This window comes from Mustelus asterias, chromosome 2, assembly GCF_964213995.1.
Source record: "Mustelus asterias chromosome 2, sMusAst1.hap1.1, whole genome shotgun sequence".
NCBI lineage: Eukaryota > Metazoa > Chordata > Chondrichthyes > Carcharhiniformes > Triakidae > Mustelus > Mustelus asterias.
In genome coordinates, this window is record NC_135802.1 from 24,504,083 (window position 1) to 24,520,496 (window position 16,414).

Sequence of the window (16,414 nt, forward strand, 5' to 3'; positions counted from 1 at the left end):
CATTTAATAAGATCATGGCTGATCTGATAGTAACCTCAAATTTGCATCCCACCTACTCCAGAGATCACCCCTGCTTATTAAGAATCTATTTACCTCTACCATAAAAATATTCAACGGCTCTGCTTCCACAATTTCTTCGGGAAGAATGTTCCAAAGATTCTCGACCCTCTCAGTGGAAACATTTTGACTCATTTCCATTTTAAATGGGCGATCTCTTATTTTTAAACAGTGACCTCTACTTCTCGCTTCTCCTGCATGAGGAAATATCCTCTCCACGTCCACCATGTCAAGACCCCGCAAGATCTTATGTGTTCCAATCAAGATGCCTCTTACCCTTCTAAACTCCAGCAGACACAAGCCTAGCTTCTCTAATCTTTCATCATAGGACAACTCAGCCATTACTAGTCGGGTAAACTTTCTCTGAACTGCTTCTAACACACTTACATCCTTCCTTAAACAAGGTGACCAATATTTAACACAGTACTCCAAATTTCATCTCACTAATGTCCTGAACAATTGATGCGTAACCTCCCTATTTTTATACTCAATTTCCCACACAATAAACTATAACATTCTATTAGCTTCCTAATTACTTGCTGTACTTGCAAACTAGCCTTTTGTGATTCATGCACTAGATCACCCAGATCTCTCTGCACCTCAGAGCTCTGTAATCTCTCACCATTTAGATAATATGCTTCTTTATTATTCTTCCAGCCAAACTGGAGAATTTCACATTTTCCCACATTATACTCAACTTGCCAGGTCTTTGCCCACTCACTTACCCTATCTATATTATTTTGTAGTCTCCTTATGTCCCCTTCACAATTTACTTTCCTATCTATCTTTTATCATCAGCATATTTGGCAGCCATCCCTTCACCCAAGTCATTTATATAAATTGTAAACACTTGGGATCCCAGCACTGATCCTTTTATATCTTGCCAACCCGAGAAAGACCCATTTTTGCCGACTCTCTGCTTCCTGTTAACCAGCCAATCTTCAATCCATGCCAATATGTAACCCCCTATAAGATGAGCTTTCTGTGATTCATATGATTTTCCCCATGTAGCTTTAATGTTAACCTGAATCAGCAGTGTTAAAAATCAAACCTCTGGCAACATAATACTCCCTCAGTTTGGCACTGGAGTGTCAGCCTAGACAATGGTCTTGAGGTTTACGTTTGCTGCTCCAGGTCCCAAAAGGAAAGCTTGGACCTCCTTTGCTCTTTGCTGCAGTTTTCCACTTCTCCGCAAGATCCGCATGCACAACCACCCCACCACCACCTCACCCCCCCACCCCCGCCACAAGGCAGTCCCCTGAAACCAATCCCACCACCTACCCTCTATTAATGGGTTTGATTTGGAATGTGAGGCTCCTCCCTGCCACCCACCCCCAAATTCCTACCTACTTGGAAAAGCCCAGGACGTCAATGACTTGGTGGTCATTTTAAGGAACAAGAAGCCAGTTTCCCTCTCACCACACCAGCCACCCACCCAAAACACTTAAATTGCCCAAATTTTACAATTAAATACTTTTTTAATTAGCATGCTGCCTTTGTGTCTATAACCCCCATGTTCACATGATTCAGAATTGATTGTTTTATTCTGCCCTCGGTGTTATTATTTCTTTTGGATCAAATGCAGGCTGTGCTTGGTGTATTTACATAGCCACCATGTACTTTGCGACAGACATTGAAGTTTTCTATCTAAAATGTTTAACTTTTCTTGCTTCCTGTCCTATTTCGTCCTTTGCTAAGGTGAAAGATTCAGAAATGTCCATCTCCTCTGCCGCTGCACTGGGTTTAGTTACAGATCTTAACCTCCTCTGTTTCGGCCACAGGAACTACAGGTTAAAGGAGTTACCCCCATGAATGACTACAATGACCAGCTTCTCAGACCAAACAAAATTTGTACTTTCAGTCTCTGCGCTCCTTTCACTACTAATGCTGCCCTGGCAGTTTTCGTAAAGCTAGCTTGGGCCATTCTCAATGTCCCACACTTGTGCACTGCATTCTTTTGTTAAAAAAATAAATGGCGAGAGAGATTTAGGAGTCCACTACTTTAGCCTTTGATCGGCAGATGAACACTGGATCTTTTCTTAGGCCTCAAACTATTTTAGCCTAGACAATGAAAGCCTTGGCCTAAGAAGCCAGGCAGATTTCTTTCAGAACAAAGTCTTTGCTTGCCTCTCAGTGTGACAGCCTGGGAAATAGCCAGCTCAGCGGGAGAAGCTCAGATACCCACTCTGCCCTTTGATCTTTCCATTTGAACAACAACGCCAGACCTTCAGGTCACAAGAGCTTCAAATTGTAAGCACTACAGGCGAAAGGAAAGGAGGTCCAGGACAAAAATGGCGGGGGTGGGGTGACCAATTTGGAACAACCTCCCTTTGCTCCCTCTGCCCAGTTTCACATGGCTTCTTGTGCATTGTGCAAAGCACTAGCCCCCCCATGCTTTGAAAGGCTGTTTGACATTGAGTGGCACTATCAGGTACACGCATGATACGCTACGTACCACTTCCAAATAAACTCAACTCCAATCTCCAAACTATTTTCAGGCACAAGAAGCATTAGAATCTCAAGATTCTGGCTCAGGGCAGGAATTTACGACCTCGCTCGATATCATAAAATCCCACCCGAGGCCGATGAAGATTTCCGTTCTGCAAGCCTTGCCCACTCCAATTCCGGGGCGTTCGAGGCGGTAAAATTCCAGCCTCAGTGTCCAAGCATATATAATGGCGGACACATTTCTCTACTGCTCTTAGGTAGTAACAGCCTCAACAATGCTGCACTCTCTCTTCATAGAATCATAAAATCCTACAGTGCAGAAGAAGGCCATTCGGCCCATCAAGTCTGCACCAACCACAATTCCACCCAGACCCTATCCCCATAACCCCATGCATTTACCCTAGCTAGTCCCCCTAACACTAAGGGGCAATTTAGCATGGCCAATCCACCTAACCCGCACATCTTTGGACAATGGGAGGAAACCGGAGCACCCGGAGGAAACTCACGCAGACACAGGGAGAACATGCAAACTCCACACAGTGACCCATGCTGGGAATCGAACCCGGGTCCCTGGCGCTGTGAGGCAGCAGTGGTAACCACTGTGCCACCGCTCTTCTGCCTAGGCATTGCTACGGAGAGAATAGATGAACTCGATGGTTGCTTGTAGACTTGTCTTGCACTGCTTTTGCCAATATTCCCATTCTCAGCTCTAGCTTGTCATGCACTCATTCTCAGTAGGCACAGCCCGGGTCAACTGAAGGCTTCACCACCGCGCCCCCACCTGCTCCCCCCACCGTCAATGTTTTTTCTCAGTAGATGGGTGCAGGTGCAGACTCAATCTGACATGGAAATAGTGAATGTTGGAACTGAGACGGGTCCTTTGATTCACTCAGGGTGATCCAAAGTGCTTCACAGTCAATGATGTGCAGTTGCTGTTGGGGAACATGAATCCCACAAACAACGACGTGATCAGGAGCAGTTAAACTGTTTTAGTGTAGCTGGCTGAGAGATACACTCGGAGGGCCAATTTTCACAAAGGGTAAAGTAAAAGTTTATTTATTAGTCACAGGTAGGCTTACATTAACACTGCAATGAAGTTACTGTGAAAATCCCCTAGTCGCCACACTTCGGCATCTGTTCAGGTACACTGAGGGAGAATTTAGCATGGCCAATCCACCTAACCTGCACATCTTTCGGAGTGTAGGAAGAAACCGGAGCACCCGGAGGAAACCCACGCAGATACGGGGAGAATGTGCAGACTCCACACAGACAGTGATCCAAGCTGGGAATCGAACCCGGGTCCCTGGCGCTGTGAGGCAGCAGTGCTAACCACTGTGCCACTGGGGGTAGCTTTCCTGTCAATGGGCTGTATGATCTTAATCAGATTTTAGACCAATTAAGCTACAGCAAAATCAATCGTAGAATCAGGAGAAGGACAGGTTCAATCATTCACCATCTAAAGGAGAAAGACAGATTAGGCATCAGGTGGGCTCTTCATCTGAACCTGACTCGATCGAGTAATGTGCGTATCTGGGCAGATAAATGCCAAGCATTGTTTGAAATTTAAACCAGGCAGTTTGACCCTGATTGGTCAAGGTGTGGACTAAGGCCATCACATATGGCCCTGAAAAATGCCCACCTTCCCTCAGGTTACCTTGGAAGGGCAAGGTATCTCAAAAATCTGACCAACAGATGACGCTAGCTGTTTCATACTGCTACAATGCAGTAGTAACACAAATGGTATTCACCATTAACAGGATGCTGCAGTCAAACCAAAAAGACCTTCTGCCTATCACACTCAGTAATGTGGTATATAAGTTTCAGTGCCAGATATGTAGGCAGTACACCCGATGCTTGGCAGTTAGCTGTCAATCACCATCAACTGGTGCATTTTCCATGGCATTAGCTCTACCAGTCAGAGTCCACTTGCCAACCAATCATTATTCTCTTCTCATACAATATAAATTGTTGTTTTTCCTTATACTGCTATTCTTGTAAAGTGTCCTGGTGAGTGCAAGAAGAAAAACTTTGACCTGTTTTTTTGGAGCCGAACCAAAAAAAATGGTCAAATGAGGGGGGTTAAGTTCCAGGCGTGCACTTTTCCTAGGTCCATCAGATTCTGATGAAGAGACCACCTGACACATAACCCGTCTTCCTGCTTTAGCAATGCGCTATCAACTGACTAATTTTAGTTATGTCCATCTCTTTGGGGAGACTGACCTGCAGGCATTTGTAGCTGCACATCTCACAGAATTCCTACAGTGCAGAAGAGGCCATTCAGCTTATTGAGTGTGCACTGATTCCCTGACACGAGTATTTTACCCAGGCCCTCTCCCCCCACCCTATCCCTGTAACCCCACACATTTCACATGACTGAGCCATCCAATCTACACATCTTGAGACACTAAAGGGGCAATTTAGCATGGCCAGTCTACCTAACCTAACCAGCATATCGTTGGAATGGGGGAGGAAACCGGAGCACCCGGAGGAAACCCACGCAGACACGGGGAGAACGTGCAGACTCCACACAGACAGTGACCCGAGGCCGGTATTGAACCCGGGTCCCTGGCGCTGTGAGGCAGCAGTGCTAACCACTGTGCCACTGTGTCGCCCGACTGTGCCGTAAACTTGCTGAGCTCCTGATGTGAAGTACAGAGCACAGACTGATAGAGGCGCTCATCTTGCTGCTGCAGCTGCTCTCAGAGCCCCTTGCCTCTGGTCGGCTGCCATTCTCCCATCGATGCAGGTTTTCTGGGTCAGATCCTGCTTGACCTGCTGTGCTTTCTTGCACTTACATCGTGTCGCACCCTGATTGGAGGCAAAGGCTGCGTTAATAGATCTTTTATATGTATAACTGCCCATCACCAAGTGGAAAGAGTCTACTTGAAACCCATTGTCCACATTTCTGGCACTTTGAAAAGGCTTCCAAGACAGGCCATGGTAAAAGTGGCTGAAAGATAATTGACACAGCATGATGATCCTGTACTTAAATGTCACATGGTCTGTCTCGCAACTAACTCCCCTCGTTCAATACCCCCCCCGGACCTCTCTGTTACACAGCCATTTTTCTTTTATCGGTCAAACCTTTCCTTTGTTATTATTAATTACATTCAGCCATTATCTGCAGTGCGCAGTCTTTATTTTGGAATGTACTGAGTCTGTGATCACGATGGCACTGCAAATAACCAGAGGCCATTTAGCAAAGAGCACAATCTGCTTTTAACACATTCGCTTTCTGGCTGTCTCCTGAATGCGAGTGCCTACAGTCGCCAGGGCAACAAGACCACCACCAGCACCCCACACACACAGACACACACACTCTAGGAAATAACAAAAAAAAAAGCCATCGACTCTCACCTTTGGCCATCCTATTCAGAACCATGTCAATCAGAATATAGGTCCCACATCTTCCAGCGCCGTCACTGTCAGGGTTGGAAAAAGAAAAATCATCGCTATCAGCACTGTGCCATCCAGACCCGTAAGACAGCTGCCGTCACCTCTTTTACTTTAAACTCATACGGGAATCAGCTGTTCACCAGGGAACTGCTGAAGGTCCACAGGACGGGGTGGGGGCACTCTCTGTGAAAATGGCTTCCCCCTCCCCATTTTTAATTTTAAAAAATTCACAAAGAGAGTGTACTTGCCTGCAGTGAACAATTATCGGACATGAGCGCCCCCTGTAGCACTTGTTTACCTTTCTGTAATAAAGCAGAGGAAATTCAATTCAAACATGCAAACCCGTACCGCCTGGATAAGTGACCGCCTACGCTGTCACCGACAATCTGGAATATTTAACACAAGGCGACGTTAAAGCTCATCACCGTCAAACAACCGAATTACACCCGTTAAGATTTTTCTCTCTCCCTCTCGGTACGTATACATTTTTTTTTGTACAGAAAAGCACTTTGTCCTCACCCTTAGCAGAGTGACGGGTTGGAAAAAAAAGAACACAGCAATTAGTGATACCAACCAGCATTCGCCTCAAGAGAGAAACCATCATGCAAACCATTATTAGCAAGCACAAGTCAAAGGTGGTTAGAGGCCAAGGCAAGGGTTTATTTTGTCCGCATTGTTCCCTGCTGCAGAGTCACAGTTTCCAATGATCACTTTTGTGACTATGCAACTGGGCTCATATTACTAGCTGCAACATCACAAAAATGACACTGGCAACTGTTAATGAGCTGGCAACATAAGGGTTTGTCCATTTACAGAGCGAGCACGTGTTAGTAAATTCTGTGGCACACAGCAAGAAAATATGTCAGGCTAGGGTAATATTTAGCATAATTTCAAATTTAAAAGAGTACTTCACACATTTGATGCTAATTTTTTTGCTCTGTTTTTGTCTCACAATCTCCTTTAAAGTGTAAATTTGTTCCCTCTGGGCACAAGGAATAAATTAATTAGACATATCAACTGTATATCTGTCTGCAGTCAGAAAATGCTGCCCCATTGTGTCCACCGGGCTTCTTCTCAATTGCTACTTCTTATTTGACAATCACTGACCCACTAGCAACCAAAACCAACATTTGAAGCCCAATGCAGGTTGACACTCAATGTTCATGGGATTACCGGGAAAATCCCGGTCCACATTTCTCTAGTGGCATTGGTAATGGATAAGAGCTCCCTAGAATTAAGATGTTTGTCAGAGGAAGTTAAACGAAGCATTCAGTGAAATGATCTTGCTCCCCCACTGGCTGCTGTACCTGCGGAAATCCAGGAGGGACCTGGTGGATGAGGGAACAGCCTGGTCAAACCAGCTCAGGAAGTGGAACTGCGTCACGGTGCGTGTCTCGTTGGTCTGGAGGTTTTTGAGGTAAAAACTGCGCACCAGGAAGTCTTCACACCAGATGTGCTCTGAGACGAGGTTAACCTGATGTTGGGAATAAAATTAAAATACAGCAGTCATTACATAGAGCCTACAGGACAGAAATGAGGCCATTTGGCCCAAATGGTATATGGTACACAGGCTGCCTCCCACCCTATACGATCTCACCATGTCAACATATCCACCGATTGCTTTCTCCTGCATTTATCTAGCTGCCCATTAAATGTATCAATGCTACTTGCCTCAATTGCTTCTATTGGTAGCTCGTTCCACAACGTAACCACTTTCTGAGTAAAGAAGTTGCTCTTGAAATCATCACTGAATTTATTAGTGACTATCTTATATTCATAGAATCACTACAGTTCAGAAGGTGCCTGGGCTGACAACAATCCCACTCAGGCATTATCTCCATAACCTCATGTATTTACCCTGCTAATCCCCCTGACACTAAGGTCAATTTAGCATGGCCAAATAACCTAACCCATACATCTTTTGACTATGGGAGGAAACCGGAGCACCCGGAGGAAATCCACACAGACACAGGGAGAATGTGCAAACTCCACACAGACCCAAGCCGGGAATCGAACCCGGGTCCCTGACTCTGTGAGGCAGCAGTGCTAACCACTGTGCCGCCCTCTATTCATATCCTCTATATTTGGACTCCGCTACATGTATAAACATCTCCTCTGTCTGCAGTGGCATCTGCTTTACATCAAATAAAGCTCGTAAGAAGACTTTATTCGAGATAATAGAGTCCAGCAATCAGCTCGAGTCAGACTTCACAGCCAGATCAGCTGGCTCATGCTGTTGCTTGTGCTCTACACAAGCCTTCCCCCACCTTTCTACCTCTAACTCCAGCAGCATCTATAACTGGGAAACGGAACAGGGAGGGCTTGTTCCATCCACACCACACAGTAAACTGGAGCAGAAATGCTTCCAGCAATATTGCAGCTTCCCCTCTCTGGGGTGGGCTTTATCTTCTCCAAGTCTGACCAGCTTAGTAATACACCTGATCTGTGACGATCTAACTGCCACACATTTACAATTACAGAAAGAACATAGCTTTCATGGAGACTGATGTTTCCTTCTATGACTTAACAGCAACTTTGATGGAACTCTGATGACTGACGACCAACATTCAAATGGAAACTCCAACTTTCCTACGTTGCTGCGCCTTGTTTATCTTCTTTCTTTCCACTTCTTCAAATCAAGGCCACAACTGGGAAACACTAAGAAATCTGGTCCTGTGCTTTAAGTTTTAACTAGGGACCAATAGTATCTCGCAAGAGCGATGAAAATATGGGTCTCTCGTGTAATTGTGTAAACATAAAATATGTTTGATCATAGAATCCCCACCGTGCAAAAGGAGGCCATTCAGCCCATCGAGTGCAGCGACTCTCCAACAGAGTATTTTACCCAGGCTCTATCCCTGTGTTCACCCTGCTAACCCATCTAACCTACACATCTTGGGACACTAAAGGGCAATTTAGCACGGCCAATCAATCTAACCTGCATATCTTTGGACTATGGGAAGAAACTGAAGCCCCTGGAATTCAATCCCGGTCCCTGGTGCTGTGAGGCAGCAGTGTTAACCACTGTGCCACCGTGCTTTATATTCTGATAAAGAGTACTACTGACAGTGGCAGTGCTATTGTAGATGGGATCCTGCCAACATAAGACCACCTAAAATGGGGTTAAACTCTGGGTCTGAATCCATACAGTCCAGTATGCATCTCCCCCCCTGTTGATTTGGTGAATATCCATTTACCGGATTAGGTAGCAGAAGACATTCTGATGAATCACAACCATTTCACTGTGATATTATAGTTCAGCATAAACACTAGTTTCCATAAGACCATAAGACACAGGAGCAGAATTAGGCCACTCGGCCCATCGAGTCTGCTCCGCCATTCAATCATGGCTGATAGTTTTCTCATCCCCATTCTCCTGCCTTTTCCCCATAACCCCTGATCCCCTTATTAATCAAGAACCTATCTATCTATCTGTCTTAAACACACTCAATGATCTAGTCTCCACACCCTTCTGCGGCAAAGAGTTCCACAGATTCACCACACTCTGGCTGAATCGTCCCTTTAGCCTGAGGTTGTGCCCTCTGGTTCTAGTTTCCACTCTACCCTTCTGCATCCCCCTGCCCAGAAATACCTCCCCAATGGGGAAAAACCCAGCTCTTTAAATACAAGCTTCCACAAGCATCACCTGTTCTCAATTCACGCTAAAGCTAGTCCTGGTTTAGTCTTAAAGGGACCTGTATGTCTGACATTGAGCTCCACCAACCCCCCCGTCCCCCCAGCCCCCCAATTACCCCCACACTCCCATCCCATCCCTCTCCAACCATCTGACCCTCCTGTAACCACAAAAGGTATGGACCAGGAGGCACCAGTCCAGACGAAACTGGGATACAACCCAAGAGCAAAGTGGTCGGAGCGTCAACAACATATGATGGAACAGAATGTGAAGAACAAGCTTATCTGGTATTCAAATGCACAAGCGGTTGGCTGACAGTCAAATGCTCCGAGCTTGTGCCAAAGATGTGGCTTCTTGGCAGCAAGTAGGAAAGAATGGGAACACGTAATGCCAATGGCTTCAAGGAATGCCACAACTTTGAAAGCCCGGAATGTGGATTACAACATGATATGCATCACGCTTGTGCATGGCACAAGGAGGATGTTTTAAGTATATGGTATATAATGTGAGCAGCGGTAGCCATGGACAGGACATCAGAGCAGAGGTTGTGATTGAGGTAACGGCCGTGCACAAGACGTTTGGCTAATTTCATGAGACTAATTCAAAGTCATAAATGTGAGATAGTGAGAGCAATTAGGAGGACGGGAAAAGATAGTTGCTCGAAAGTGAGAAAAGGAAAGGGAATACGCAAATGGGTCTCACAGAAGCTTAGGTTCTCTGAGGAGACTGGCATCAGGCCAGCTTGTTAAAATAATACTTCACAGATAAATGCTATCAACATGAATAATTCATGGCTTGAAAGGGACTGCAGTTCATAAAGTTGCTCAAAAGAAAAGCTGTGCAGTAAGTAGGGAGGCAGTGGAGTGATGGTATTGTCACTAGAGCAGAGACCCAGGGTAACGCTCCAGGGACCCGGGTTCAAATCCCACCATGGCAGATGGTGAAACTTGAATTCCACAAAAATCTGACATTAATGTCCTTGAAACAATTGTTGTAACAACTCACCTGTTACACTAATGTCCTTCAGAGAAGGAAATCTGTCATCCTTATCTTGCCTGGCCTACATGTGACTCCAGACCCACATTGCTGTTCCCTTGGGGATGGGCAATAAATGTAGCCCAGCCGGCAAAAGCCACATCCAATGAATTTTTTTTAAAAATCAGGCAAAATAAATAGCTCTTTTTATAATATGTTATGATGCATTCTTGAATCACTGGCATAGCAGCAGAAGTATTGATCTTTATTGGAGCGCACTGTAAGAGCCATAGCTTTACCTCATAGATGTGGTACAGGTTGGAACCCTCATCCGGCCAGTAGTGGTAACATTGCTTGACTCCATTTTCAGTCAAGGGTGTCAGCATGACGATAACAACACAGCCATTCTCCCACACCATCTGAAGGAAAGAACAAGAAGAGCTTGTAGTTCACAGTATAATGAGATAATTACTCTGTATTATTATCACTGAGTTGTAATTGGAATTCATACACACCAAGAAAATGTGAACAGTCACTTAATTGTTGTTCATATTTCACTTGTCAACCTACAGAGAAAATTGATGCTGCGACTTCCATAGAATTTCCTTTTTTCTCTGAAATAACGCTTCAGAGGCTGGTGTCCCTTCCGCAGATTCTCTTTATTTACAAACTCAATTCCACTCCTAAGAGTGCTTCAGGCACAAAGTCAGAATCTGGAGTGTCGGTAGCCCTGACACTCCTCAATATATACAGGTGAGACTCCCTGATTGGGCAGGCAATCATTACCTCAATCGGGGAGCTCATACTCAAAGAAGGTCTTCATGGGCCTCATTGAGGTCATTACAGTCTCCAAAGTCAGTGGTTAGGCTGGAAACGACCAGATTCTTTGAACTCACTGCTGAGTCTTCATCAGTGACCTTGCACGGTGTCAAATTATTGACATCAAGCCAGGGAAACCATTGTTTCTTCCTATTGCAATAATAAAAATCTGAGGTCAGGTACCCACCGACTGAAGAACAGCTTCTTCCCTGCTGCCATCAGACTTTTGAATGGATCTACCTTGCGTTAAGTTGATCTTTCTTTACACCCAAGCTACGACTGTAACACGACATTCTGCACTCTCTTGTTTCCTTCTCTATGAATGGTATGCTTTGTCTGTATAGTCTGCATTAGTCACTGTATACTAATACATGTGACAATAATAAATCAAATCAAATAATTTAAGGCTGGAATTCTCCGGCCGTTCACGCCAGCGGGATTCCCTGGTCCCGCCAGCAATGCATCCTGACCTGGCGGGTTTCCTGGCGGCTTCAATGGGGAATCCCATTGACAGTGGTGGGATCAGAGGATCCCATTGCCAACGGACGGCAAGCCACCTCCCACCACCGAGAAACACGCTTAGAGATTCCCCTAAGTCTCAGAATAAGTTAGCTGTAGCAATTAATATAAAACTACATAGCTTATTAGGACATTTGAATGTATTGTAGCTAAAGATTGAGTTTTCTTTTAAGTGCGTATTAGTTTCTACTAAATCCTAAGACAAAAGACTGATTCTAGTTGCTATGCAATGATGTCGAATGTGCATTCCCATTATATTTTACTTCCCATTAGATTGGTAAAGACCCAGGGAAACCATTATCAAAATGAGAAGAAATATATTTTTTATTGCAGTAATAAAAATGCAATGATCGAGACCATCAAATAATCATTCAGCTGTCTCCTCTGTAGACCTAATGAATGGAAATCCGAGCCACTCATCTACCTAGTGGACAACCTGAGAGTGAAAGTTTGAGGTTTAAAGGTTAAAAGATCATTTATTAATGTCACAAGTAGGCTTACATTAACACTGCAATGAAGTTGTGGTGAAAATCCCGTTAGTCGCCACGCTCCGGCGCCTGTTCGGGTACACTGAGGGAGAATTTAGCATGACCAATGCTCCTAACCAGCATGTCTTTCGGACTGTGGGAGGAAACCCGAGCACCCGGAGGAAACCCACACAGACATGTCGAGAACATGCAGACTCTGCACAGACAGTGACTCAAGCCAGGAATCGAAAACAGGTCCCTGGCACTGTGAGGCAGCAGTGCTAACCACTGTGCCGCCCCCAGGTGCTGTTCAAAATGAGAGCTCAGTGCATGCGGAAAGCAATTTGAAAAGTTTTAGAGACAAGGGTATCTAGAGTTGTTTCTCAAGTATGCCGAGTAAAGCTTGACCACTGCAGCTGAACTGTGACATTCATGAATGCGAGGTAATAAATGATTTGAATGTGGCCTTTTTATCAATTTATTATTAAACAGCTAAGCCTCTCATGTTGGGAAGTCAAAACCAAGGAGAGTTGTTATATATTTAAAAGGATTGCAGGTTGCTTTAAGAGTTGATCACATGATTTGATGGTGATATCATTAGGGTGTTGGCACAGGCTGCCAACTTTCAGTTTATACTCTGCACAGTGCAGGGAACGTCTCTTTCAATAAAGCTGGTTGTTTGAATCTCATGTGAAAACCACAGCTTTTGTTTTGTGCAAAACCCACAACCGCTAACATAGTTAGGACATTACAGCACAAAGAAGGATTCAGAGTGTTAGAAACCCTGGGGTCGGAGAAGGGAATGGAGGCGGATTGGAAAACAATCATGGTGGGGGGAGGAGGGTGGGGAGGACAGAGAGGGAATTAGAAAGGGAAAGATTGAAGGTAGAGACAAGGGGAGAAGATAAGAAAAGCAGATGGGAACAGGATGAGAGAGGTAGGAATCTGAAAGGGAAGAGGGGAAGAGAGCAGGGAGACGAATGACGGAGAGGGATGCTGAAGGCTTAGAAATGTTGAATGTGGAGATTGTAGAGAAGCCAGATCGCTCTTCATAAAGTAGGTTAAGATGCTACACAGTGAAGGGGGAGCCATTTTGGACACCACGCGATGAAGTCAGGTTCAGTAGCTGGCAGGGTTGGAGAGGGTGGGGGGAGGGGAGACCAGAATGTTCCGTACCAAAGGCAGTGAGTGGAGCACTGAAATAATTATCTTTCCTGTTGGTTTGAGTGCTAGAAAAGGGAAAATTAATGGGAGATGGGGTAGGAATCAATTCTTTCAGGGTAGGGATTTTGGGGGAACCTTTTGAAGATGTTCATGCCACCTGTTGCTTTGGTTGGAAGGCGGGCAGTGGTGGGCGTGGGGTGAGGAGGAGGGGATGGTGCTGTTGGTAGAACTGATAGCATTCTGCAGGTATAGATCTATTGGGTCCCAGGGGAATTCCCTTCCTCAAGCTCTCCACCACGACCTCTCTTTCCTTCCTTCAGGTGTTATTAAAACCTAAGGTAGTGATGATTTTATCGGCACATCACACCGGTCGATGGACTGGCTGAGTTGCCATTCTTAGCAGTGTAGAGGATCAGAAGGACCTTGGGGTCCGGGTCCATAGGACTCTTAAATCGGCCTCGCAGGTGGAGGATGCGGTCAAGAACGCGTACGGCGTACTGGCCTTCATTAATCGAGGGATTGAGTTTAGGAGTCGGGAGATAATGCTGCAGCTTTATAGGACCCTGGTTAGACCCCACTTGGAGTACTGCGTGCAGTTCTGGTCACCTCATTACAGGAAAGATGTTGAAGCCATTGAAAGGGTGCAGAGGAGATTTACAAGGATGTTGCCTGGATTGGGGGGCATGCCTTATGAGGATAGGTTGAGGGAGCTTGGTCTCTTCTCCCTGGAGAGACGAAGGATGAGAGGTGACCTGATAGAGGTTTACAAGATGTTGAGAGGTCTGGATAGGGTAGACTCTCAGAGGCTATTTCCAAGGGCTGAAATGGTTGCTACGAGAGGACACAGGTTTAAGGTGCTGGGGGGTAGGTACAGAGGAGATGTCAGGGGTAAGTTTTTCACTCAGAGGGTGGTGGGTGAGTGGAATCGGCTGACGTCGGTGGTGGTGGAGGCAAACTCGTTGGGGTCTTTTAAGAGACTTCTGGATGAGTACATGGGATTTAATGGGATTGAGGGCTATAGATAGGCCTAGAGGTGGGGATGTGATCGGCGCAACTTGTGGGCCGAAGGGCCTGTTTGTGCTGTGGCTTTCTATGTTCTATGTTCTATTGCGCGAGTGGTGAAAAATCAGGTTCTTGTCCAGTTTCTCGCCTCTCATGACTTTACTGGCCCTGGATTTCTGGCGTAAATGTAAATCCTGATTTAAATATTATTAGTGAGCCTGAGGCCCAATCTTCCGGGCTCACTCGCCTTAATGGTCTCGCCGATGAGGATCACATATGGTTCCCATCAATAGGGACTTGACATAGTCGCCTCGCCGGTGGGACCGGAGGCCATTGAGGCCCCCTGGGTGAATGGGGGCAAGGGTGGCAGTGCCCCTAGCGATCAGCTGGGGGTTGGGGAGATGCACACTCGGCAATTGACAATTGGCTGGGGCGGCAATTGACCAGGCTGGGGGGTAGTGACCGAACGGGCCAGTGGGGGAGCTATCGCTTGGGGGGGGTGGGGGGGGGGGGGTGGGGGGGTGAATGACTGGGGGCGGGGGTGCATAATTCGGTGTGGGGGCGATTGACCAGGGGTGGGGGGGTGTGAGGGCGATATCCGGGGGGGGTTGGGGAGGGGGGGGGTGGTGATTGATAGATCTCTCTGTTCTGTGCATACGCAATTGCACCCTCTGCAGTGAGCAACCTGCTTTCTGGTAAGTATAGGCCCTGCCCCCTCCCCATGTGTGCAGCAATCTGATTGCGCATCATTTTTTGCACTAAGTGCCAAAAGATTTCATGTTTGGCCTCTCCGAGAAAAAAACAGAACTGAAACCCCTGCTTTCCCGCTTGTGTAAAACTTAATTTGGTAAGATCGCCCTCTAACTCTTTGACCTGAGCTTTTGGCCATTAAAATGCCTCTGCGAAGCACCTTGCAATGTTTAATTATGTTCGTGATGTTACTTAAGTTGTTGTCAGCTCTGACAAAAGGGTCATCCAGACTTGAAACGTTGGCTCTGTTCTCCCCTCACAGATGCTGTCAGACCTGTTGAGATTTTCCAGCATTTTCCGTTTTTGTTTCAGGTTCCAGCATCCGCAGTAATTTGCTTTTTAATTAAATTGTTGGTGTAAGCCAACATCTGCAGGATTAAGTCGTTGAGAGGTGAGCGTTGCTATTTGTGGCATGTTGAATAATTAATTGATTGCACTGCATATCATTCCTCAGGAATTCAAGGTGTTTTGTTTTGTTACTGAGAGGGAACTTAATGGACCTGTCTGCTATCACCGGCCTCTCTCCATTTGTCCTTTCATACAGTTCATTCACTACATCAGGACAATGGGAGAATTTCACAAATTCCATTCTAATCAAATTTTAAAGTTTATTTATTAGTCACAAATAGGCTTACATTAACACTGCAATGAAGTTACTGTGAAAATCGCCTAGTCGCCACACTCCGGCACCTTTTCGGGTAAACTGAAGGAGAATTTAGCACGGCCAATGCACTTTAGCAGGTCTTTTGGACTGTGGGAGGAAACTGGAGCACCTGGAGGAAACCCATGCAGACACGGGGAGAACGTGCAGACTCTGCACAGACAGTGTCCCAAGCTGGGAATCGAACCCGGGTCCTTGGTGCTGTGAGGCAGCAGTGCTAACCACTGTGCCACCATGCTGCCCTGGAACCTAACCAACACATCTTTTGGACTATAGGAGGAAACCATAAGCACCTGGAAGAAACCCAAGCAGACGCAGGAAGAACATGCAGACTCCGCGTAGACATAGAGTACCTGGCGCTGTGAGGCAGCAGTACGAACCACTGTGCCACCCTGAAGTGGGTGCACAAACTACTTGTGGTAAGAATGGTGGAATTCATGGTGAGCGCAGAGTGCTGCTTTGCTCAGTCAACCCAGCCCAACTGTATTCAATGAGTTGCATAAACTGATTCTCACAGCTCCA

At 45.9% G+C, this 16,414-nt stretch overlaps 1 protein-coding gene across 1 annotated transcript in view; it reads right to left on the reverse strand.

Annotated features, from left to right (window-relative positions):
- ptprn2 (protein tyrosine phosphatase receptor type N2) overlaps positions 1 to 16,414 on the reverse strand; it is a 947,277-nt gene that overhangs the window by 24,001 nt on the left and 906,862 nt on the right. The window contains exons 18-21 of the mRNA XM_078232550.1: positions 10,810 to 10,929; positions 7,209 to 7,375; positions 6,150 to 6,203; positions 5,863 to 5,927 (exon numbers count right to left, since the gene is read on the reverse strand). Coding sequence (XP_078088676.1) covers positions 5,863 to 5,927; positions 6,150 to 6,203; positions 7,209 to 7,375; positions 10,810 to 10,929 — 406 coding nt within the window. The remainder of the gene's footprint in view (positions 1 to 5,862; positions 5,928 to 6,149; positions 6,204 to 7,208; positions 7,376 to 10,809; positions 10,930 to 16,414) is intronic.